A 25,258-nucleotide genomic window follows, 5' to 3' on the forward strand; every position below is an offset into this window, starting at 1 on the left:
GCCGCATTGCGCCCGGAATATACTGCGTATTTACTAAGGAAAATAAGCACGACTTCTCCATTGCAGCTATAGTATTCTAAAGACATCCCACATTGTCAAGCGTTTCAAAATGTCAGTGTCACTCATGTGAAAAGCACGTACGTTGAAAAAAACGTGGATGTTTCATTATACGTATATTTTCAATGGCGGAAAGAGAGGAAGAGATCAAAAGCGGATAATAGATACATACACTCGTTGTCAATCTTAATCTGCATTAACTCTAGAAGGAGAGAGTGAATGAATGAATATTTTTTTGAATGAAGAACACACGGGAGTAATTTTGACTTTAGCATTTTGTACGAGTGATACAATGGAAATAAAATTTAAACTAAATCTCTCGCGGATGAGATTCAACGAAGAGACAAACCATAATGCGACATACATATAATTTATATCCTTCGTGCTTATATGGCATAACAAAAAACCGGTTGCGCTGGTTTGACATCTGTGGCATAGCGACTACCTTGCGCTTGTCGCGAGATGTAAAGGGAGCATAAAGAGATTAGAAAAGTCCGCGGCAATTAACTTGTACAACATTTGAAAGACGAATATCATTCTTGTCATCCGGCTAATTAGCCATGTCAGCTCCGATTTCTAAGAAGAGCCGGTTTCGCTCAATGGCGTCTATACTGCTCCTGCTCATATTTTCGTTTTTGTACGACCGATTTAATCGGATGCATCGGCGAACGCATCCGATATCCTTATCCATTCGTGTTATCTTCGCTTTCATTCCGATCGAGCGCGATTCTATTTGCACGGCGATCTAGATCGTTGTCATTACGCTCGCGTTAACATAATGTGCGATTACGAGTGTGATTTATAGAATGGACTGTCAATGATATTTGCCTTTGTCGTCCACACGTTGATAAAACCGGCTGGCTGACGTTCCCGTTTCACTGTCGGTGATGGCGATTTGTATTTTCGCGATACACTGTGCTACGCTCAATTACTCTTCATCTCCAATAGGATAATGTCAATGGGATAAAGTGTTTACTTTTACTCTTGCGTACGTGTATGTGTACACATATACCACCATTACGGTAGAGGAGATAATGGACGCGATAATCAATCCGTATTTCGATGTCGGAGATTAGCGCCGCAACATATAATTTTCTCCGGAGAAACTATAATAATATTTCAAAAGTTTATAATCGTCCCACTTATCGTACTTATTAATAATCTGTTTTAACGTAATGATACTCTAATATCAAAGGTTTATATTATACACACTGTAGTAGAACCGTGTTTGTTTTGTAGAAGCATATATGTTTATTTATTGAATGACGGCGTGTGTTTCACCGATGGACTTTGTTTTAGTAGTGAATAGTAATACTACTTTTCAAAATTTATGCTAGTTTTATAAAGAAATCTGTAACTCTGATAACAAGTTAATTCATATAAAATTAACTAATGTATTTTTTAATAGTGGCGAAATATCAAAGATTTTAGGGAAAATTAAATATTTCTGTTGCATATGCTAGATGCTTAATTACGAAATTGATATTTCATTTGTATTATATTTGCGAAAGAGTTTCAGCATTTTTCATTTGAATACGTGATAGCACAAACTTATATAAGAGATTAAATTCTTGAAGAATGATTATAAATGCATATCTATAAATAATAATGAATAGTTATCAATCTATAATTATCAATCTATAAAATAATCAAAACGATATATTAGATAAAAGAAACGTGCATATATTTTCTTCTTTTTTTGCTATGTAGGGAAATTTATATTCTTACGCTCTTCTCTTCCCTCTCATTCTTTCTCACTCTCTCTTTACCAGATATCAGTTATCGATTGATCTGAACTGCAGATACAGCGTGCGTGGTGGATGCAGATGCAGTCGCGCATTCTGTCTCGACAGAGCAACGACTTAAATCTTAATCGCGCGTTTCTCGACGGCGAAATGTCTCGCGAAGAGCGTTTCACGTGCAAGTTTACGATGCCCGTGTAATCCAGGGAAGAACATGCCTTAATTTTCTGGATTCCATGGGTGATGTGCGTGGGTCCCTGATTTCATTATCCAATGTCGACACAAGTTTTCACTCTATCGACCTTGCTGACCACGCCGCGCCGCAGGAACGTGTAACGTGCCGACATCCATCAGGATTAAATCGCGCGATTGGCGCTATAAAATGAGTCGTTTAATAGAATGACGATGTGTAGAGATTATCGAAAACTAAAATTAACATACGATTTAATGCATTATACAATAAATGCATAACGAGCACACGAGTAAAAAAGTCCAACTGAATTCCGCGACGAGAATAAGCCGCGTCGATTTACGCGGGGTTAATTAACGCTCTAATTACATCTGCAGTTAAACGTAACGCAATTAATATTCACATTTTGGACATTGTTACAAGTTTGTTTTCCGTTATATTTTATTTCATGATTTTTCGCGCAATATTGTGCCACTTTATTTATTATCGCGTATGAATTTTCAACGCGATTGAATTGCCTGTTCTCCGTTAACCATCAGCTAACAGCCGTTAAACGATTTGACTCTCTGATAGGAGCGATACTCGGAATTATTTCCATAATACGCAGCGTTCTCGGTTACATCGTCGTGCAAATTTCTGTCGCCGTTTAAATCCCGGCAAAACTCTGACTTTCATGTTGAGAATGGCCCGTGGCAAAACCGCATATTACAACGCATCCGGAGGTGCATCCGATTTTTGAGATGCGCGTGGACAAAGTTATACATGTACGTATGTATCACATCGAAACTTTCCGACGACAACGAGACGGAGATGGCCCCGATGGGTAAATGCGCATGTATACATATGTTGTCGAATCAAAGAAACAAGTCACGAATGTGGAATTTCAAAAAGAGAATGCGCGTCAACGAGTATGTCGATATTATTATGGAAGACTTTCTCAAGTGTTGTATTCTTCGCCGTCTGGTATATTTCACACAATATGTACTCTCAGTGTCGTAAAGATATAAAAGTAACATAAAAACATATAATATCATATCGAATTGGTACGACGCCCTACACGGAATGAGGGAGGTTCCAGGTTCGAACTCTGGCTGAAGTAATATTTTTCGCAATAAATTTTCTTTACAGTATTTAGATAATTAAATCGAGTCGATTTAATTCCGGGGAGGGAAGGGTTTTTAATTCTAATAATTACTGTGTTTTAAGTCCGACAAATAATCGGCGCGCAGTTTGTTTGGAAAAATTATACGTATATATATAGACATATATGTATACAGTAACTAATATAAGGCTGTCAAAGACCTAAGCTTGATCGCATGGCTTTTGATTCTAATTGATTGTATATCGTTACGATCCTATTTCTCTTATTAAAACATATAATGTTAGATATCGTGGAAGCGACGTATATATATGTTTCTTACCATTATAGTATTAAATTTTTATATTATATATAGTTTATTATTTGAGCCAATTTTAATAACAGGAAGATGTTTTTAACCAAAGAAATGTATAATAAATGTAGCACACTTTTTGAAAAGCGTTTTAGTTATGTGCAATGTGAGATGTTCTTGCAGTATGAGCTTTCATTTTGCAATCACGGACCATTGAAATTGTATATGATCGAGTAAGTGTCGGTTGATCAGTCAAATCTACTAGGCGCAAATACCCATATTTATTTTCCGTCGCGGCGTGACGTGATCGGTCATGTTTGCATCAAGCTGCACTTGCTGGTAGTTAGCGTCCTTCCACTCGCGGATTCCGATTCAAGTGGGTCATCGAGCAAACGAGAACGGTTTGCATAATAATAGAGTTGATTATTCTGACAATGTTAAGATTTCATTGCCATGAGATATCATTTGCCCGGCATGATTAATCATTAACGTTGAACGTATAAGCGTAAATTGGATAACTCTTGATTAAACAAGTTGAGTATTGGACGAAAATTTAGTTGACAGCTTATAAAATTAATATATTATGTTAAGCTAATGAAATTAATATTTATATTGATATTTATATTAATATTTATAAATTAATATTTATATTAAGTTATATTAAACTAATATGAAGTTAATAATATGTTCGTATATTCAACACATGTACCGTAACTGTCAATTGCTACAATTGAATTGGTTAAACTGTTGTGTAATGCTAATGTTGATTAGTCAGTGTGCTACATATATTACGAAGATGCGTTAAAATAATTTCAATTTTATTTTATTGCCAAAATATTGGTTTTTCTTTATGAAATGAAAAAATAACATCCGGTCCAATGTGGGAATATGAATATAGCCAATGCAGGTATTTGATAAGTAAAATATGATGAACGGCCTGATTCTCTGCAGCCTGGAAACAGCAGATCGTTATCAAAAAATTACGATTTATTCTCATTTATATATTAAAATATATTACGAAAATAAGTACAGAGGGTATTTTTGTTTGAAAATTTGGTCTTTTTCTTCAGAAACGAAATCTAAGAGATAAATTATTCGTTTTATTAATTTTCTTGGATACAGAGTGATCACTTTTTATACGCACATACCTTGGAACATCGATTTTGACAAGAGTTTGTTAGTAATTCTGAAATTATGACGATTTTTTTAGCTTATCGAATGTCTTTTTTTTTTTGTAAATATAACGTTCACTTTCTTATTAAATTTCGCGTCAGAATGCTCGTGCGAACATATCACGACATTATTTAATAACTTGGCGCGAAATAATAACGATCCGCGGAATGTGCAATAACGCCACCAGGATTTGTAACATCTCGCGATGTGTCGTGGCCCAATTTCGCCCCGAGGTCAAGCGTCGTGTCTCGATGAGGAAGAATTTCTGCAAGCATTTAAAGCACGTAGACGATCGCTTGAAGACGGGACAAAAAATACGTTGATTGTTTTACTTTTCTCACGAATATCACCTCAGAAATAATAGCACATTTTCTACTAACGGCAAACATGACGAACGAGCGAAAAACTAGTTGAAAACATTTCAAATATTTTGAGACTTTTGAAAGTGTTGAACCCCATTAAGAGATTTTTCCTTTCAGAAATTTGTTAAATATCTGTACATCAAAAATTATTTAATATATAATATTGTCTGTACATAAAATGAAGATTGGATTGAAATAATAATGTAGCCTAACAGGGGAAAAAATATTTTGAAACTATTCAAGACTCAACAATTTTTTGGTTAATAATATTTGAAACAAATCGAGATTTTCGTCGATATATGAAATGATTTCAAATGTCTCAAGTTTACCACCGCGTGCATACTTCTGAAGCATCCTGCATAGAATGCTTATTTGCTCTTGCGTATAACCAGGTTTTCCTCTAATACTGCTGCTAAGTGTTTGTGTTATTTAATGAAACCCCACAGGGCTGTATTAGTTTTATTGAAGATCGGATGAAGCCATTCGTGCCGTTAAGAAGGATGTTTTGAGACATGCCGATCAAGATACAGTATTAACCGCGACGTCTAGTCGTATCCGTTGCAACCCGTCGAAGCTTATGATCTACGGTGCTGACGTTTATCATTCGAAGGAAAACCGCTTAGCGCCAGATGTGCTGTCGATGCGTCCTTATATACAATAAATTACACGGCACGTGACTACATTTTCTTTGCGTGATGTTTTATGGCTCCTGCTGTCGAATCGCTGCCGAGAATTGTTATTGGACGATATTTCTTCGCTTTACTCCGTTAATCTCGCAATGAAGACATACTCGCGTAATACGTCGGTGTTAATTATTTATCGCTTAACGTGTGACGTGTCTTCTCGGTGGTAAACACTTTCAAAAGTTCGCCAATTATAGTTTACGCGTGTCGTACGATTTAACTATCCTCAATAATGCATCGCACGTGACGGAATAGCGATTACGTGTAAATATATCGGTTTCGCAACAAGTCACGTTTCCGTTCCGAGCATTCGTCGCATGCTTGCACATATATGCTGCACATGCATTTCAACGACTTCGTCGCGCCGTCTAATCGCGCAGGACAGATCGATCGATCTTACGGAGGTGACAAAGGCACGTGGAAGCCGATACCCACATAATTCGATAGCCGGACACGCCTTGGAAACGTGTGTCTAAAGTTTAGGCTCTTAAACCGTGAAGAATTCCGCGGCGACGATTGTCGAGTTTTCGCGTGGGTTGCGGCCGAATAAGAGAACAGGAAGAGAAAAGGCCGAGCGCTGGTCGCGTGAGAGACCGTGTTTTTTTTTTCTCTCCGCCTGTAAGAGCGAGATCCAGCACTAATCAAAATAGGTTTACGACAGGCACGTCTGTCGCGTGCGCGATCTATAAATCTATTTTATAACATAAAAGTAATCGTCCCCCCAACTGAAACCGCGCCGACGACGGCACGTGTTTAGAGCCGTATCGCGTATCTATTAGAATGTTTCTTTCATTTTTTATTTTTAAATAATGTGCCTACAAACGTAGGCGGTTGTTGCGACGTAGGCGCGGTTAAGAGCAGGCGGAACGAAACGCCGCAGCGAAAATTCGTCCCTACGTCGACACTTTTCACGTCAACGACTGTACCTGAACGCTATCAATTTGGATTTATCCGCGATCCGATCTCGTTATCGCGTGCGGGATATTCCTTTGGAAAGTATTCGCCGTACTGGACATAATAATAGGATAGAAAATCTAATGTCGATAATCATAGATAAATCCCTCCTTCTATTTACATACCTCCCGTACAGAAAGTTTCGAGATCATGATGCGCTCCGATTTCTATAACGCATTATGTTGCGTGTGGGCTGTGAATTTCCGTACCAGTTTTCGCTGGCGGTTGAAAAGGCCAAGACGCATTTCAGCTCGGCAAAACGGTCGATATACAATCGATTCCGAGTACGCGTTCCGTTATTGCGATATCTGTCGGTCGAGGAGAAATCGCGCGATTTTGTACTAGAGCGAAAAGAAAAGTACCTAACGTCCTACAGCTACCAATTTGCCGCATTAATTTCCGTCACTGAACGTCAATTTGGATGGTCTGGTAAGCGCATATAAACGTGGAACGATTTCTTTGAGCGGACAAGATATTTATCACCGCTTAATTCTCGACGGGCTGGAGATAGGGCCACGATCAGTTCTCATCCTTCTCTCCGGCGTCCGCCTTATTCATTATAATCATCGATCATACGACTTTCATTAATGAATAATAGCTATTAATGATTTATCGGTTGTTAGCTGGGTTTGACTAGTACACAAAGAACTTCTGATCAAACCTGTGAGGTTCTTACAGGTTTGATGAATTAGTGAACGAGAGTACTCTTTTTCGATATATGGTAATCTTAACATAGGTTATATGTTAAGATAATGATTAGACAATAATATCGATATTGCAACCCTTCATTCCTAATTCTAATCGAAATATTAACGAATACTAATTAATTCTGCTGGCTAGAGTTTATTCTAAAACCATATCGTTATTTTATTATATGTTGCCAGAGCAGAATCGATTGATTATGTAGGAAATACGATGTTCAAACGATGTAATCAAACATTATTACTTTATTGACGGGATAAGAGAAGAGATAAGAAAGAAAGAGATCTTTGGATGTTAATCTTTCAAAATTAAATTAATAAAACAAGAAGGACAATCAATGGCTGCGTTCAGCAGAACGTTTATTTTGCAACTATTGGAAGTTTTCTGAGCTCAGATTGGATTATTCTTTCAGATCTAGAGGGAATAGTCCAATCTGAGCTCAGAAAATTTTCAACACGTTCTGCTGAACGTGGCTATTGTTTTAATATGTCATAAACATGTTTTTATTGCGCATGCAGCAAATGATTGATGTTCGAGGCTAAATTATAGAAGAATAAAATGCCTCCTCAAAGAATGATAGATGGAAAGGCGCAAATGACTTTTATCCGATTATGCGCTCCTTTATTGCAACGACCGCGGAACGAGGGTGTAACGTTAGAAAGGATCCATGGCCAAGAGCACTCTTTACATTTTTACGCGACTTACGAGAAAAGGCTACTTAGAAAGCCGTTAAGTCGATAGAATTTCCAAGCTACTTTCGTGCGTAGTCACTTCGTGATTTCGCTGTCACTCGAGATTTATCGATCGCCTAAGTACACGCAATGGAGGATGTGCGCGCTAATATGAACAGGAACATTATTTAGTGCCACCACAAAGAGCCATCGATATCCGATTGAGAAAGCGCGCTCCTCGAGAGCTCTCCGACTGCGTTCAATTACGCACAATCCAATTGTCCGATTACACGTATGTATATATGGGATACATAAATCTCGCGTCTGTTTACAGCGTGATGTATGCCATTTTTCGGAGAGAGACCATGGTCTTTGGAAAACTTGATGATTGTTCAAATACTCGATTATTATCATCCTAATCAATACGTTTCCTTGTGATTTAAATTTGTATCTTTGTTAAGTAATTAAAGTCTGTTTCGCTCTTAAATTTTCTATATTGTATAAATGATATATTTTAAATTTATGGAGTATATAACATTGTCGAATTTTAAGATAATGTTGGATTTTGCGTGGAAAGATAAAATTTCTCTTTATTGCGTTCGCGATCGACTTTTACGACGAAATGTGAGGAAAGAGAGGAGCTAATGACTTTTCGATCGAACGTGCATCGCTTACTTAATTGTTGGCGTTAAATTGTACTGCGCTGCTCACGCGTAAAGTGATTACTTATTAAAATTCTAATGACCAATGTGCAATTTGTGTTTCTGTTTAACGATTTGTGACGTAACTGTACTGTAAATAATCTCTTTATCTTTAATTCATTCTAATTTAATTTTTTGTAAAAATCTAAACTGTTTATCCAATAATTTGATGTAAATATAAATAATTCGAGGTATATGACGAGATATACGACTTACAGCGCTGCAGTTTATATAACTGTCTAATTATGAACAAATTATTTTCAATTTGTTTTCTCTTTCGCTCTTCAAGTATTTAATCTTACCTCTTATATCTTACCTCTTAATATCTTGCACGTTCCGTATTTTCCTGTTTATCAAGTCGAATCTTTGACTTTAATGAGTTAATTTTTCCACGCTTATATATATCTCCAGCATTTATAATTCGCGTTAATTACGTTAGATGACAATTGAAGCTCCTAAGCTCCGTGTAATTGACTGTCACACTTGACGTTTCCCTCGCATAATTGATGGTATTATTCTGAAGGTAACGTGTACAGACTGTACAGTTCATAATAATGTTATATTTAATGATAACTTGTTTATAACGAGCAAGAGACATCTGGAGAGGAAAAACTGGCCCGGATTTTGTTTCAAGAGTCGTTCTACTTTTCTACGATTGACAGGTTTATGGGAATCCAGATTTATACGTATACCGCCTTCGTTTTCTAACGAATAAATTTCTCTGGTTAATTATTGCGTTTTCACCATTGACGGCTATCTATCGGTTTGCCGGTAAATCTACCGGTTTCGATTCTTCCCACGAGTGACATATAGACATAAAGTGTTAATAGCGTACTTTTTTGTCTTGTTGCGTTTATTAGCTGCTTTTGCGTTTATTATCGCGTGAGAAGTCGAGGAATACATTACATACATATTTGTAAGAATAATAACCTTAAATATTACAATTTATTTACGTTCCTATTTTGGTTTTTCCTATTTTCCATATTTTTCACGTCATCTTTTACGATTGAATCAAATGGATTAACGATCGAATGAACATAATGCTTATATGTTTATTGGAATTTCTATTTTCAATTCTTTGTGCGCGTTAAGCGCTTTCATCTCACACACTTTAATACCTTTATCCGTGTGTTTCGCATCATAATAGTGCTGTATCATGTGCGCGCATAATCGAGTTATTGCGTAACAATGCGAATGGTGAATGACTTCTAAATCACGAAGCGTTATTAATAGCCCATTGAAGAAACGGGAAATGCGTCGTCAACGCATTTCGCCTGCCTACGTTAAATGATTGTAGCCTATGAATGAAACCTGCGTGCGAATGCCAGCGGCTTACGAACGTATGTCGCGTGCATCGATGCGAAAAATACTACGTTATGGGCGTTGACAGTAACATGCTAGTGCATTGCTAGACTCACTAGACTGCAGTAGATTATCGTCGTGTCCAGAATAAGAAAGGCATAATTATTTCTTTCGTTAAATTAATATTGATATGAAACTCGGTTGTATCGTAGTTTTTCAATCATCTATAGCAACATCGGCCTATATAGCGATGAATGGTCGATAAATAATTTGTTGTTATTTCTCTGCGAACGAGCGATTATTTTAGTTCTTGACAAGAAATAGGGCCGATGTTTCAAGACTGGGTCAGTGTGATATATAGTCTTGTCTTTTTTGTGCATACTTTTCATTTTTTACCGCTGACCAGTTAGTCATGTTGTTTATCGATTTTAGGTCCATTCGGGGATTCAGATGACTATATTTCATCGAAACCGATCGCCGTCGTATCAGTTTAGTCGGATTCTCTCGATTGCATTCGAGATCGGTGTTCGCAAGCTGCAGTCTTGCGAACGGACAGCAGTCGGCAGGATTGCGGTTTCTCAACGGCAATCGTTCTCGCGCAAACCGACTCGTTCATTGATCGACGTTCGCCAGACCGTGAAACGATCTCGACGGAGCTTTTACCATTCGCGGTGACATCGGTCTTCGGTCTTCGTCTGAGGGTCCGTTCACAATGCGCCATTCGTTCCGATTAAATGCACACGCGATAAGCCGGTCGTTCGAAGCCAATTGTCGTAATCGAGATATAATCATCTTTTTTTTTAACGGAAGCAGCGAGTGGAATTCGATTTTCCCATCGCACGGTGCGTATAAGCATAATGCACTCTCTGCAAATATCTGTGTTGCTCGTGTGTACGAGCTTAAATACCGACTTTAATTGACACTTCTCAATCTTTCATTTGTCGTGACATAATATTGGTATTACGAAAATTTTGGAACAAAAACGTATTAATATTTGATACTCGTAATCATATATGTATATCAAATATAAAATATTAGTATTTTAAAAGTTTTTTAGCATTGCGGTTTTATAACAATATATAAGGTGTGTGCACGATACCGATATATAATTATTAGCGGAATTATTTCGATATTTCGTTTTTTAGTAGATCGATTTCACGTTTTTAGGCAAATGAAAAAAGAAATGAAGAAATGAATAATATATCTATCTGTGAGATTATATTCCAGTCGGTTAGAATATATATATCAAGATATGTGAATACTAAATTAATTTTCTAATTACAGAAATATGTATTAATTTTTTTCATACACTATTAATTTTTAAATACACTAGTTTTGTGAATCTTTAACAATAACTATCTTAATCGTAATTAGTCAAGCTCAATTTATATTAGATTAAGGGGATTTGTACTAGAGTTTCCGGCATACGACGTGCGTTAGTACTTTCTATTTATGTAGTTGTATAGGAGAATCATTAGCTGAACCGGTAACGGCAACTCGTTAACACTTCCCGGTTTTACACGTCAAGTTCGACTCCCAAGTGTGACACCAGTAATTGCGGCCAAGATGCCAATACTTCATAAGAAGATTTATATTATTCCGATATGAAAGAAAAATTTGTTTGCGAACTCCGTTTCGTGAGCGATAAATCTTCCAACGTCCAGTATAAATGATGAATCTTCGGATGAAGCTAACGTTATATTATGAAAGGTAGTTTTCCAAAGATTATATTAGATTAAACAGGGATAAAGACTTGGAATGACAGTACTCGACTCTGATAGTGATCGAATTCCGACATGGTATAGCAGAGAGATGCGTTTGGTTCATGCGTATGGTGCCCTCGAACTAATTCCGAATATTGAATATGCATAGCAGCCCTAATAGCACATTCTAAGCATACAGGCATCAATAATAAACGTCACGTGCCTCGTAACTCTTAATTGAACCCCGGGATAAATGACATGTTAACGCATAAAGCAATATTCTTGATAGAAACGAGAGTATGGTGCGTCAATCAAATGCCATTTCATCTAACTACTCGGTTGTATTATCACTTCTGTCCGCCGCATATTACTGCTGTTACTGGAGAGATCGCAAATGATTGACTGGCTTTGTTCGTATCATTATTTACTCCGAAATTATCGCGATAGAGAATTTATTCGAATTATGGAGTGGGTTCTCTTTTCGCTTGGCACGTAGTAATTGCGTTTGTACAATTTTGCGGTTTTATTTCTATTGATGTTTTTTAGACTTCAGTATTTAAAACGCGGAAAAAATTTTCCCGTGATAAGAATTTGCATGCCGATAATAGAGGAACGATAAATAGCCGCATTTGTCACGATTCTAAGGTTTATTTTGATTTTCTAAAAGATATAACCCAGCTACTCTCCGATAGTTCCGACTCTTCAGCGATAGAAAACAACAAACATATTTGTGATGTAACACGCTTGACGTGTGACATGTCCCCATCATAGAACTGTCGATAAAATAATCGCGCTTTTTGCGTCATAAACTCACGCAAAGTGTGAAATATGATAAATGAGTCGGAGAAAGGAATCGCGACGATTAGACAGACCGCCGAAGCAACGGTGAAATAGTGATTGGTAAAGTGTGTGCACCTCAGTTTAAAATCATGGTCAAGAGCACCGTCAAGAACAGCAACGGCGGATGTACTCTGCATTGGACTGTTAATCCCGCCGGGCAACACAGACATCTTCTTCAGGCGGCCGCCTTTTACCTGGCTGTATTAGCGGTCTTTTGGTGCATTCCCGCATGCATCTATCATCGGTGAGAAAGCATTACCGAACAAGGACATTAACGAGAAACCAAAACGAGCATCATTTATGACCCTGACACATATGTTTCTACGCTCGCTTCGCGAACGAGGATAAATTCTTTTACATTTGTTAGAAGGCAGTCGTGGGATTAAGATTTTTACAAATCTGCTATTCGTATTCGATTGAATGGGAATTTATGGACTTGGACGGTGGTATTTATGGACTTAAAAAAATTATTAGAAGCTAAATTAAAGTATTTTTTAGTTCTGGAAGATTGGCAGAAAAATTATGTATACAATGATTTGTATATATAAGTATATGATAAATCTCTTTTTAGTGCAGGGACCACTTTATTAATTTTTTTTAAACTCACATGTTTTATGTATTTCCGGGTGAGGTCCCTTTTAAAGATTGACGAAACGTGTTCATAGATGTATGTGTACGATGCATCTAAAAACTGCTCTCGTTAGTATAAAATTGATTTTTGCGGTTGCACAGTTTTTATATTTACGGGTTATGCACACTATGTTTCTCAGTTACATGCTACAACTATATTGTTTCAATGTTTATTCAATTCTCATCATCATGTGTCATGTTTTCAATAAAAAATTCTATGCATCTGAAAATGACAGCGTTTGCTTCGTTTTGATATTCTGAAGTGCCACATCTGTTATTCGCTATTGTGCGTATCATAAACGTATAATACTGCATCGTCATCCCCGACATTCTTTGAGATGAGTTTTATAATATTTATTGTCGCTACGTAATTATATTCTTCAGCAATACTATGTAATAGATTGATATATTAATATTAATATTTTAATATCTCAGAAATAAAGAGTATGTCTTTGAAATTTAATTGCTATCTAATTAACATAGACATCTGTCAAAAAAAATCAAGAATAATTTATTCTGAAAGATTTCATGGTGAATGAAACAAGATGAAATATGCGGTATAAGGTATATATTATAAATTATTCATTATATTATAATATTATGTATACGCTTGTCTGTGTTCGCAGGATCTCCGAGACCGGCCAGGCGGTGGTGTTGACTCTGGTGGACACCGCAGCGGCTGGATTGCAGAATTTAGCCGAGCCGAAACTCGATCACGAGCTCCCTTCGCGATCATCCGTCAAGAATTCTTCGCTGGACGGCAATCAGGCCAGACAATCCGAGCACCTGAAGGAGAGTGTGCCGACGACGCAGATCCCGTCGCCGCCGATCGTTGACGAGACGACGGAGCGGCCGAATGACACCGATGTCCTCGGGGATGGCGAGGAGGCGCTTCTGCTGAAGAAGATTACTGCTGAGGAGCCGCCGGAAGTTGTAGTGATCGTCAGAGCGGAGCAGAAAATCAACACGGACGAATTGGAGCTAAGAGTCGAGGAGGAGGAGACTGGTCAGGCTCAGGTACCCGAGGAATTGTCGTCGAAGATCGATGACACGTTCACCACGGCACCAGAATTGAACGACACGGCGGCTAGAGCACGATTGGTCGGCGATACCAGGGACGAGACTGCAGCAGTGATCCTGAACGGACTCGTCACTTCAGGTCCTACCGAGCCGCACGAGGACATACCGTCCTTTAGCGAATGGGCACAGAAGCGTTTGGAGGAGGCTGAAAAGAAAAAAAGTGAGTGTTATCGCTAATTCTAATTAATTGATTTTTTTTGTAACGAAAATAAAACGTAGAACCTACTAAATTCAATAATGCTATTATTCAGGAAATCTTATTTATAAGCTATTTCGTTGGTTTACTTTGCAGCTCATCCGAACGCTTCCGTGCAGACCCCGGGTGGTCCAGGACGAGGTGTAAGCGGCATGAAAATTCGTAATAAGAATTACGCTTCTCCCGACTGCGGCGCCAAGATTGTGGCAGCCAACCCCGAAGCGAGTAGCGCCAAGAACGTTTTGGTGTCCACGCGAGACGAATACATGCTGAACGCCTGCACGTCGCGCGTCTGGTTCGTCGTCGAGCTGTGCGAAGCGATACAAGCAAAAAAGATCGAGCTGGCGAATTTTGAGCTCTTCAGCTCGTCACCAAAAGACTTTTCCGTCTACGTGAGCGATCGCTTTCCTACCAAGGATTGGAGCCCAGTCGGTCAGTTCACCGCCAAGGACGTGAAAGACGTTCAGAGTTTTGCTCTACATCCTCACTTCTTCGGAAAGTTTATCAAAGTCGAACTCCTATCGCACTATGGTTCGGAACACTTTTGTCCTGTCTCGTTGTTTCGTGCTTACGGCACCAGCGAGTTCGAAGTGCTAGAAACCGAGACGGAAAATGAGACTTCAGAAGAGAAGAATACCGATGAAGACGATGAAGATAGCGATGAGGAGGAGCTGTTAGATAGCGGTGATTCACCGAGTAATCTTTTCGGTAGTGCACGCGACGCCGTGCTAAATGTAGTAAAGAAAGCTGCGGCGATTCTGGTCAAGTCCAGCGGTCTCACCGGAAACAACATCACGCAGATCCAGCAAAGCATCGATCACGGTAACATATTGGATAATTCGTACGCGAGCTGCACGACGCCGAGATACACGATCCTGTGCGGCAACTGCACCGATCAGAAGTTCGCCAGTGTTTTCCAACTGGTCAGTTGCAAGAATCGACAGTTGGATGATTTGCTCAAGATCGATCTGGTGAACAGAACTTTGAGACGAGGAAAGCTGTGCGATCTTCATGGCGTGGAGATTGAGTCATTTTGGCGGGGACGAGAGGAGGACAAAACGAAGGACGATGACACGACGCACTTCAATTTGGCGGAGGATTTTCAGGCAACTTTTTTAACATCATTCTTCAAACCTGAATATATCGTGGCGTTGTGCAATGTTTTGGCAACGAAGGAACGCAAGGTGGTAATGAATACGAGTTATGAAATTCCCGTAAATAAATCTAAGGATGCTGCCAGTGAAGACATTCTATCCACTAAGGATATCAATAATAACGTCGAGGTCACTTTTCATCGTCAAACATCCTCCACTGTGGATCCATGTATTCTCGACTCGAGTTCTTCCGCTTGCAAGTCTGCCGCGTCTTTCAAGGAAGTCCGACAGCCTCCATTGGCTCAGGATGTCAGCAAAGAGAGCGAGAATATCAGCATCGCGACTATAGAGACTTCTGCCAGTTTTCCGGAGAGCTTGGCGTCGCAAATCAAGCCTACGAAGACACTCAGCAAAGAGGACTTGAAGAAAGACTCGTCCGCACCAATTTTAGAACCCAGTAAGGAATTCACAGAGGAGACGTTGCAATCGCAAGTGTTGACGACCATTCCACCGCCATCTAATCCGACACCGACGTTGAAAATCGCTGAGGAGTTGCCGGTTTTAGGGACTCCTACCGAGACATTACCAATAAGCAACATTCCGCTAGTAAACGTCGACAGTCAAGAAAGTAGCGAGGCTCTTGCGCCTAATACAGAAAGTGCCGAGACTGTTGCGCAAGTTAAAACGGACAAGTCGGAAAATGGCGAACAAGACGGAAGACAGGCGAAAGAGCTGAGCGAGCAAGAGGCTCGATTGTCGTCTCAAGATCACCTCTCGTTGGATTCATTACTGTCCGATTTAAAAGATTTGGAGGTCGACACGGCTAATATACAGAATGGAGCGTCTAGCTCTTCGCCGACGACTCAGCCCACAGCAAATATCGTCCCTCAGAAAGAGTCTGTTTTTCTTCGATTGTCCAACAGGATCAAGGTAAGAAAGAATAGTCTTCATTGGGATTTAAAAAAAAAATACTTGATCAATAAAATTATTTTAAAAAATGTTGGAAAATTTGTGAAAAAGTAAATAAGAGACGAAAGTGGTATTGGATGTCATCCCTGCCATATATTAATTAATGTAACATGTACCTAAATGCAAATTATTTATTTATTATTAGATCATGTAGTTGTATCAATTAAATATTATCAATGCAATATTATTAATGCAATTAATATAATTTTTTCAGATTTTAGAACGAAACATGTCACTCAGCGGACAATATTTGGAAGAGTTAAGCCGCCGCTACAAAAAACAAGTCGAAGAAATGCAGCGCTCATTGGAGCGCGCGGTGGCTGCTATGGGCGAAGAATCTCGAAAGGGCGAGGAGCGCGATGCGAAAAGAACGGAAGAGATCGCCGCTTTGAGGGAAGAAATCGTTATACTTTCCAAATCGGTCGAAACTCTCCTTTACGATCGGGACAGTTGGCGCAGTCGAATATCTGCGATCGTCCAGCATGCCTTGTTGATTTGTCTGGAAATTGTCGTCATTATCTTGATTCTTTCTTACTGTCGTCGAAGAGAAGATTTTGAAGAGGAAAAACTCGAAACGGACATGAGGAAGGACACCATGCGTCGAAAGAGTGCAGAGAACTTCAGTTCTCATGCCGCAGCGAAGAAAACGAAGAACCGGCGACCCAGCGAGATCGCGTCTCATATTAGTGGTACGTATGATGAGCTGATGATCGACGACCGACCCTATGAGACAAAAAAGGAGCGAAAGAAGAAGCGTAAGAAAGAAACAATTGCATCTGGTACTAGAGCAATAGTTAATCCTGATGCGAGACAAGAGGCAGTTCGTTACAAGAGTGTCTTGAACGTGATTCCTGGTGGTACAACGTTGCCGTCAAGAAGAGCCATAGATTCGTCCATAGATTCTCCACACTCCAAAGAGTCACAGGATGTGGCCGGCAAGAGGCCGGAATCCGCGCCCGAGGCCGCTGTCAGTTGGTTCGACGATCAAATAGAAAGAATAGAACGAATCGTGCAGCCTGCATCGGAAGATAAAGCCTACACAACGGAATCCAGAGCAAGTTCCGAACTCGGCCGTCAAATCGACGAACTCGGTGAGCCTAATACGTCGTCGGTAACTGTAGACAGGTTCTTCAAAAGATCAAGTTCGTATTTGAATACAGCTGAACGGAAGATCGAGCCATCAAAGAACGGCTCGTTCAGAGCCAGCAGTATTCTCAAGGGCGCAAGATTGAGCTCGCCGGGCTTTATGAAAACTGCCCTGGGTGCGAGAAGCAAAAGGAAACTCTCCACGAACTCCATCGAAAAATGGGAGTGGAGCCAAGATTCGGAGCATTCGAATGACAGATCCTCGCAGTCCAGCCCCACGGACTTCAAGACGCTGTCGCAGATTGTCAGTGATCGTGCCAATGGTAGCGCAAATGGCTTGATCGAGGAGAGCGACGAGTCGAGTAGCGTTACCCCCATGTCGACCAAGAAAGAAAAGAGAAGTACTTTGAAGAAAATGGTGAGAAAGATTTTCTGATTGAAATAGACCCGCCGCAGATACTAAGCTGAACTGGAGTATTAATTTTTGCGTTGAATCGATCGCCATATAAATATTGGATATTCGTGAGAGTTTTTGGTTCAACCTTGTTTCACGCTTTCGTCCTAGATTTTTCATTTTCCGCATTTAAATCGATTAATTCAATTAAATCTAAAAACACAGGCTTTATTTGTTATCGCACGATGAATTGAAGTAATTGATTTCAACAAGGAATATGAAAATGTGAGACTCGATTGTCGAAAAATCTCACGAATTTAACCAGGTGTACGGATATACGCGTATATTTGATAGAGAATGAAAAGTGGTCGAATGGAGCTAGAGAACACTTGTCATAGTTACGATATACAAATACTTTCGTCTGAGCATGATCTTTATTTCACAGTTACTAGTCTGTTTATGGATTAGAGTAAACGGTGTATGTTAATTATTCAAACTGATTAAAGTTTAATTATTAAAGACTGCATATAATTTGAAGGACACATTATACCTTAGAGAGGGAGACTTGAGATAATTAAAATAACATTTTGAAATAGATCGAAATCGAGAAAAATCTATCGCATGATCGCCTAGAAAAACTTCTTCCACCTTGTAACAATGCTTAGCTCTATGCGCGTCCCGTTATCAGAACTGCGCTTTACTTACTAGTGATATCATACGTAATGAGGCGTACATGTTAATGGCGAAATACGTAAAAATTTATCATAAAGCGTACGCCAACGAGAGATTAAATGTGATCCCACCGTTATGGAAACTAGGAAAAGATGAATAAAATGACTTATCAAGATAGATTAGCTTACGTAGGATACATACTTATGATTGATCTTAATCGATGCAACGGCAGTGATTACAACGGTTTAGAGAACACTTCTACGTTTTTATTTTAGATTGGATTATTTAATTTTTATCTATGAATCATGGCCAAAGAGAAAAAGAAAGAAAGAGAGAGAGAGAGTGAGTGAGTGAGTAAGAGTGAATGAGCAAGCAAAATCGTAGAACATTAGCAGTAGCTGTTGTAGCTAACATTTATCACTGTCAATGGTATGTATGGATATATGAAGTGGTATCACACGTGAGAAAAAATAAAATCTCTCAATTCCACTGGTGATCAACAGTTCACTGTTTTTTTCATCAATGTAAAATGTAATATAAAGTTGATATCATGATATAATCATGATATAAAAGGTCTGTTTGTTTTCGCTGCACTTCTGAACTAGTTCAACATATTGCAATAAGTTAGAATGAAACAAATATATTTTCTTTCATTCTAACTTGTTGCACTAGTTCAGAAGTGCAGCGAGAACGAACACGCCTAAGGACAAAAGAAACATACAGTTGAGATAACTCAATTTCATTTTGTTGTTATGAGTTATGCACCGAAGGAATTGATCAGAAAACTTCATATGGAGAATGAATAATCCAATCTTCTTGTATACAAGAATTGTTTTGAGGATGAAATTGCTTTTACTTCGGTTTCAAATTCGCGAAGTTGGCATGGTACTTTATAAATGTATACTTAATACTGTATATACATATTTTTCCACTATTTTCGGTTTTGTAAATATTCGATACCCTTTCGATTGGCTCTTCGAACTTTAAATGAATGTAAAGTTTCAAAGAAAAATTTATTTGACTGCATCAGATAAGCTCCGCTTTTCCAACAAATAAATTTTCTACTTATATTGAAATATTCATTGATGTATGGATTTGTCTAAGTTTAGCTATACAAGAAAAAGTCATATTTCATACTGGTCATTTCATATCTGTTAACAATAGTTCTTACAACAATTAAAAGGTACTGTAATTACAAGAAAGATAACTGCAACCGAAAAATTGTGGCGGTTTTCATTATTTATTTCTTTATCAATACTCGGTAAAATATTAAACTATTTTAGCTTCTGTTATTTCCCGTTTCTCTTCTTTTTCTGTAAGTAAAAATTGTAAATAATAGACTTTCTTGCATCCAAACTTTTGATTGTTATCGTATTGAAAATTTTATTTACGAATGGGAAATTTGAAAAGCATAATATGTCGAAGCTTTTAGATGTTTTCTATTTGTTCCATGCATCTTTCTCGAAATATTATTCGATTTACTTTCTCTGATAACCTGCCGTTCTCGTCTTCCAACAATAACATGTTATCGTTAAGTAACGGTTATTCTGTAGAAATACGAAATTTTCTGTAGATATACGTAATGATTTCAACATCATTCTCTTAATCGTCTTTTTTCTTCTCCCGAGACTTAGATTTCCATTTACATTGCGAATTTAATGCTAAATGCAGCTGTAGAATTTTCGATATTTAATTAAATAATAAATAACCGGCTGTGTTTAGCGCTAAATGTAAACTATACACGCAGACGTTTCTTTGTCGACATATTAATTTTACATACGTTGTGAAGGTACTCCGGAGATTAACAACGATTGTGCCAGCATATTTTGTATCTGCTAAAGAAATGTGCTGTGATAAAATCCTCCTGAGATTGCGAAATGCAACGAGAAATTAAATGCGAAGAGAAACGAAAGGGAAAAGAGAGAAGAAGTAAAAAGTAGGAAAGTGTGGCAAGGAGGAGTATAAGTGAATTCAGAATGACTTAAACTTCAATCGAAAATGTGTCCTATTACTTAACGTGCATTTAATGACTACAAATAATTTTGTGAAACGTATGTGGTGTACGTGGACAGTGGTCGACTTTTTTTTTCGCGCGAGCTTTTAAGGAATTTATTTTCTAGGTGTAAGTTTTATTGTTATTCGCATGTATCGTCAATCCGGTGATTATTTATGTGCGACACGAGAGACGAAATACTTTAGTAATTTTACATTGTACTTTCCTACTGAATGAGATCATCACTGTCATAGAAAATTTGTGTATATGATTTTTATGGAACGAGAGATCACAATTAAACGAAAGTACAGAGCTCGTTTCCAGAACACACGTTACTTTTATTAATGTGATATGTATTATTCTTTCTAATTTAATGTAAAAAGAGTACGCGTCATCGATAGATAGCAGGCAATTTGCGCAAACAACGAAAAAAATGACCTGCGATTATAATTATTATGTATATCATAACACATATGTTATTATTATATGATTTTGTCTTATAACCCGCAATTATTTATAACAAAATGCAAATCGTGTATGTTACTTAAAATCTGTGTAGGCATTATGAGAAAGTTTAGTTCGATAACCAGTAAAATTTAATGTAAGAGACGCGTGCTTCGAATTGTAGAGTATATTGATCTAAGCAACTTCCGAGTTTTTTTTTTACATATTTCTTTATGCAATATTGCAAGAATATTTAAAAATATTTAATCGAATTAGTATATTATTTCGACGAAAAAGCATAGAATAATTAAATGTAATATTTAAGCGTCACGACGTAAGAGAACATTACATATCGTTTATTTACAGTTAGTAGAATTAAATAATAACAAGTAGAAACTTGCACATTGCTTCCTCATAGTTATTAATTGTGCAAGTTGAAACTTGCACATTGCTTCCTCATAGTTATTAAGTGTGCAAGTTGATGAAGCATTATTTTTTTCAATGTATAATTTTCAGTATTTATTTGTGTTGGCTTCCTCATAGAGGAAGCTTTGTGTGCGAAGGTTTCTACTTAAACACTTAAAAACTCTAATCAAGCAATGGTGAAATACCACCATTTGTGTGCAAAATTTCAACCCGGTATCTAAAAAATTGTAGAAGTAGATGCGTGTACAAAAAATCCGTACACACACACACACACACACACACACATACATACATACTTCCGGACATTTTTTACTAATACGATTTTTCGAGATAAAACCGAAGCTATCAAATATGAACATTTTAACTCGATTTCAATTATTATATAAATTAGAAACTGTATGTATAATTCTCCGAAATTTCAAATGTGTGTAACACGAGATCTAATCAATCAAATTTTAATGAATTATATATGAAATAGGGGTAGAAAAAACTCAAAAATATAATAGAGTTAAAAATAGATCGCTATCTCAAATATTGAGAAAGATGCAGCGTAAAACACATTTTTCAAAAAAATGAAAATCTGCATAAAATCTATACCGTTTTATGGATTTTAATAAAATTTGAGGAGGACATACTTTCTATGATACTCTATTTGTGTGCCAAATTTCAACCCGGTATCTAAAAAATTGTAGAAGTAGATGCGTGTACAAAAAATCCGTACACACACACACACACACACACATACATACATACTTCCGGACATTTTTTACTAATACGATTTTTCGACATTTTAGAACATTCTAAACCTATTTCCATCAAAATCTCGAAAAAAAATTTTTTCACCATCACAAAGCTTCCTCTATGAGGAAGCAATACATCCTTTGTTCGTGTCATTTTTTAATTTATAACAAGGATTATTTATACCTATGTTTTTTGTCGTTAAGTATAATGCGAATGAAATTTTTTTAATTCTATTATGTTACTAATCATTTATTATATAGTAACATTTTAGGATTACGAGAGTCAGCTATTATTTTCGCGTGATTATCTTATACTAGTCTATAACTGCGAGACGTCTATCACTTACATCACAAAATATTAATTTTCTTAAAGGAGGAAATTCGTAACACGAAGTTTTAATTTTTATCAATGTATGAATGATTAGAAATTTAATGCCATATTTGAATGGGGATGTTTTTGGACGGATTTTTAAATGGACGCGTACAAGAAATTATGTAAATATATTGTAGAGGAAGTAAAATGATAATATCGCGATACGGGTAGTTATATTACTTTCTATGGATTATTTCTATTTACCAAGTTTTATACATATATATAATATATATATAAAACTTCTGTGTACAGACTGTTCCCATTTATAAATTTCATACATGAATTATAAATTGTATATTTATTTATATGTAAATATATGTATATGACAAGTAAAATATATGTTTATTTATAATAAATAAATATATATATAAGTTTTAAACAAAGTTAATTGTCTAAATTCTCTGTCTTTGAAAACAGAGGATGGTTTAAATCTTAGTTGACTCTGATGATTATTTATGGGAGCAGTCATATGAAAATCCTGATATTAAATAATGAATATTTCTTTAGCTGGACCAACATTTTCCATATTGACATTTTCAATATTAATTTATTAAGCACAATGGATATGTGAAAAAATGTAAATGAACTTTACATTAGAGATTCATATGAATCATTCAATCATATGCTGTAAATGCATCTTCTATACAAGTCAGTGTGTAATATAGAATGATAATTTTTTTTTATTTATACACTTGTAATTATTTATTTGCTGTAGATATGTTCCTGTATTTTGATATATATTTATAGCATATTGACATGAATATATTTGAATGATTTATTGTATTATACATTATTATAATAGTATTGTGTGAAGAAGCAGAAAAGGTATATACGTGCGGTGAAGGAAAAGACATATATAAGATGCGCCTATTGTTGAATGTTTAGTCAATTATTGCAATAATTGTTACTCGTGCGCCTGAATTCCAATTGCTTGTAATTAAGCCATATCTCTGTAAATACGAAAGTAATGCACGTTGCATATAATTAATGAAGGAATAAAGTTGCCAAAAGATTCGTCATATACATACATAGATTTGGTCAAATGAAAAGAATGTTTTTGACAAGCGTCCCCGATGACAACACATATGTACGTTCCAGTCAGAAGTAATTACCGTGAGCCTGGAGGCAGCGTCGATACAGCAATCCTACTGTTGCGGAAGCCGTTGTATGTCTGTCTCAAAGAAGACCTTGGGCTGTGAGAACAACCAGTTCGTCACATTGTTCTTGATCTCAGCGTCTAATGCAATCTAATGCAAATCGTTGACCCTTCAGTCGTTTTTTGCATGAGCCAAGCAAGTGATAATCACAAGGTGATAGGTCTAGGTCTAGGCTATACGATAGATGCTCTAGTACTTTCCAGTGAAGTTTGTTTCATTGGACACGTGTGGACGGGCATTATCGTGCAACGACACAAGACCAGAATTTAACAATCCTGAACGTTTATTCTTGATTGCTTTACGCAGTACATCTTTGACACCCATTGGCCGCACAATTTTTTGTATCCCAATTTTTCATGCACAATCGTCCAAGTGCCGGTTCCGTGGACTGTATGGTAGCACGACGATTTGCTTTCACAAGTTTATCCACTAGATCCAGCTGTTCAACGAGTTCGGGAGACATGAGACTGATGATGTTTGCTTGACCGGGTCGTGCATTGTCCGCCCAAGCTTTCACGACGTTCTTGGAACTGCACCTATCATTTGTGGATTGTTTTCCGCGACACACAATCGTCACCATACACAGCAACCATTCTACTCATCCTACTATAAACAGAGAAAAGCCTGCTATGAATGTCAATACGCCTTCAGCGGTTAGGATAGGTTAGGAAACGCATCTCCGCACGTTGTTCTTTATCTCAGACGAATTTTTCAGTCGACACACACCGCGCTATTTCTTTTCATTTATCAAGAACTCGCCGGTAAGAGCCAGTCTATAATGAGTATCGTAATCGTTAGTTGTAATTGTTGTAATTACAACATGCTGGCTCGTAATTTTCATTCATGAATCGTAACAGATAGTAAATAGTAATGTCGCAATAATTTAGCCAATCAGAGATGAGAAAATTCATGGCGGGAGGGGAGACAAATTGCCACACGCTTATTTGTTATGTCACATGGTGGAGTGCGGGCAAACTTGGTTACAATTTTTAAAAATATTCTGCAAAATTGTGAAAAAATGGTAAAGGACAATTTATTATCAATTTTAATATTGATGTAGAGATGTGGTGTGCATATAGTTTGTCTGTGTAAAGCTAGATTTCTCGACAAAAATTTCAAGTTTTCTGTTCGGTCGTGTCATGAAAGTTGTTTCTTAACCATAGCTTACATCTACGAGATGAAAAAATATATTTATGACTTAATTAATTAGTTTTCACAACCAAAATGTACGATTAACAAAAATTATTCTTTTTACCTTTCTACATTTTTCAGGAAACAAAAAAACTAAAACCAGGTTACTTGTATCGAAATATTAGATTTTATTTATTCATATAATACCATATTGTGCCCCTTTTAATCATTTTGTTAAATTAGCTGCGAGAGGTACATACATATTTGCGTATCATCTGAAGGCAACTGTAATTTTTATTATCTAATGTTAATAATAATATTATAAAAATATGTCAGTATAATAAACACGGCTGAGCAAAAGATGCAAATCTCTTCTCTAAATTTCTGTGTGATTTAACATGT

General features: G+C 37.2%; 1 protein-coding gene across 4 annotated transcripts in view; it reads left to right on the plus strand.

Annotated features, from left to right (window-relative positions):
- Window positions 1–21,409, plus strand: part of LOC112455773 (SUN domain-containing ossification factor) — a 37,658-nt gene extending 16,249 nt beyond the window's left edge. Inside the window, exons 2-5 of one of the 4 annotated variants that reach the window (XM_025017956.1) lie at window positions 12,299–12,715; window positions 13,728–14,341; window positions 14,474–16,401; window positions 16,655–21,409. In XM_025017956.1, coding sequence (XP_024873724.1) covers window positions 12,561–12,715; window positions 13,728–14,341; window positions 14,474–16,401; window positions 16,655–17,962 — 4,005 coding nt within the window. In that variant the 5' untranslated portion in view covers window positions 12,299–12,560 and the 3' untranslated portion in view covers window positions 17,963–21,409. Of the gene's footprint in view, window positions 1–11,302; window positions 12,716–13,727; window positions 14,342–14,473; window positions 16,402–16,654 lie in introns of those variants that run through there. The other 3 variants (XM_025017971.1, XM_025017966.1, XM_025017947.1) reach the window with 3 other exon arrangements.
- Window positions 21,410–25,258: the final 3,849 nt, after the last annotated feature.

Source organism: Temnothorax curvispinosus, unplaced genomic scaffold (assembly GCF_003070985.1).
Source record: "Temnothorax curvispinosus isolate PA1 unplaced genomic scaffold, ASM307098v1 QBEX01000525.1, whole genome shotgun sequence".
Lineage (NCBI taxonomy): Eukaryota > Metazoa > Arthropoda > Insecta > Hymenoptera > Formicidae > Temnothorax > Temnothorax curvispinosus.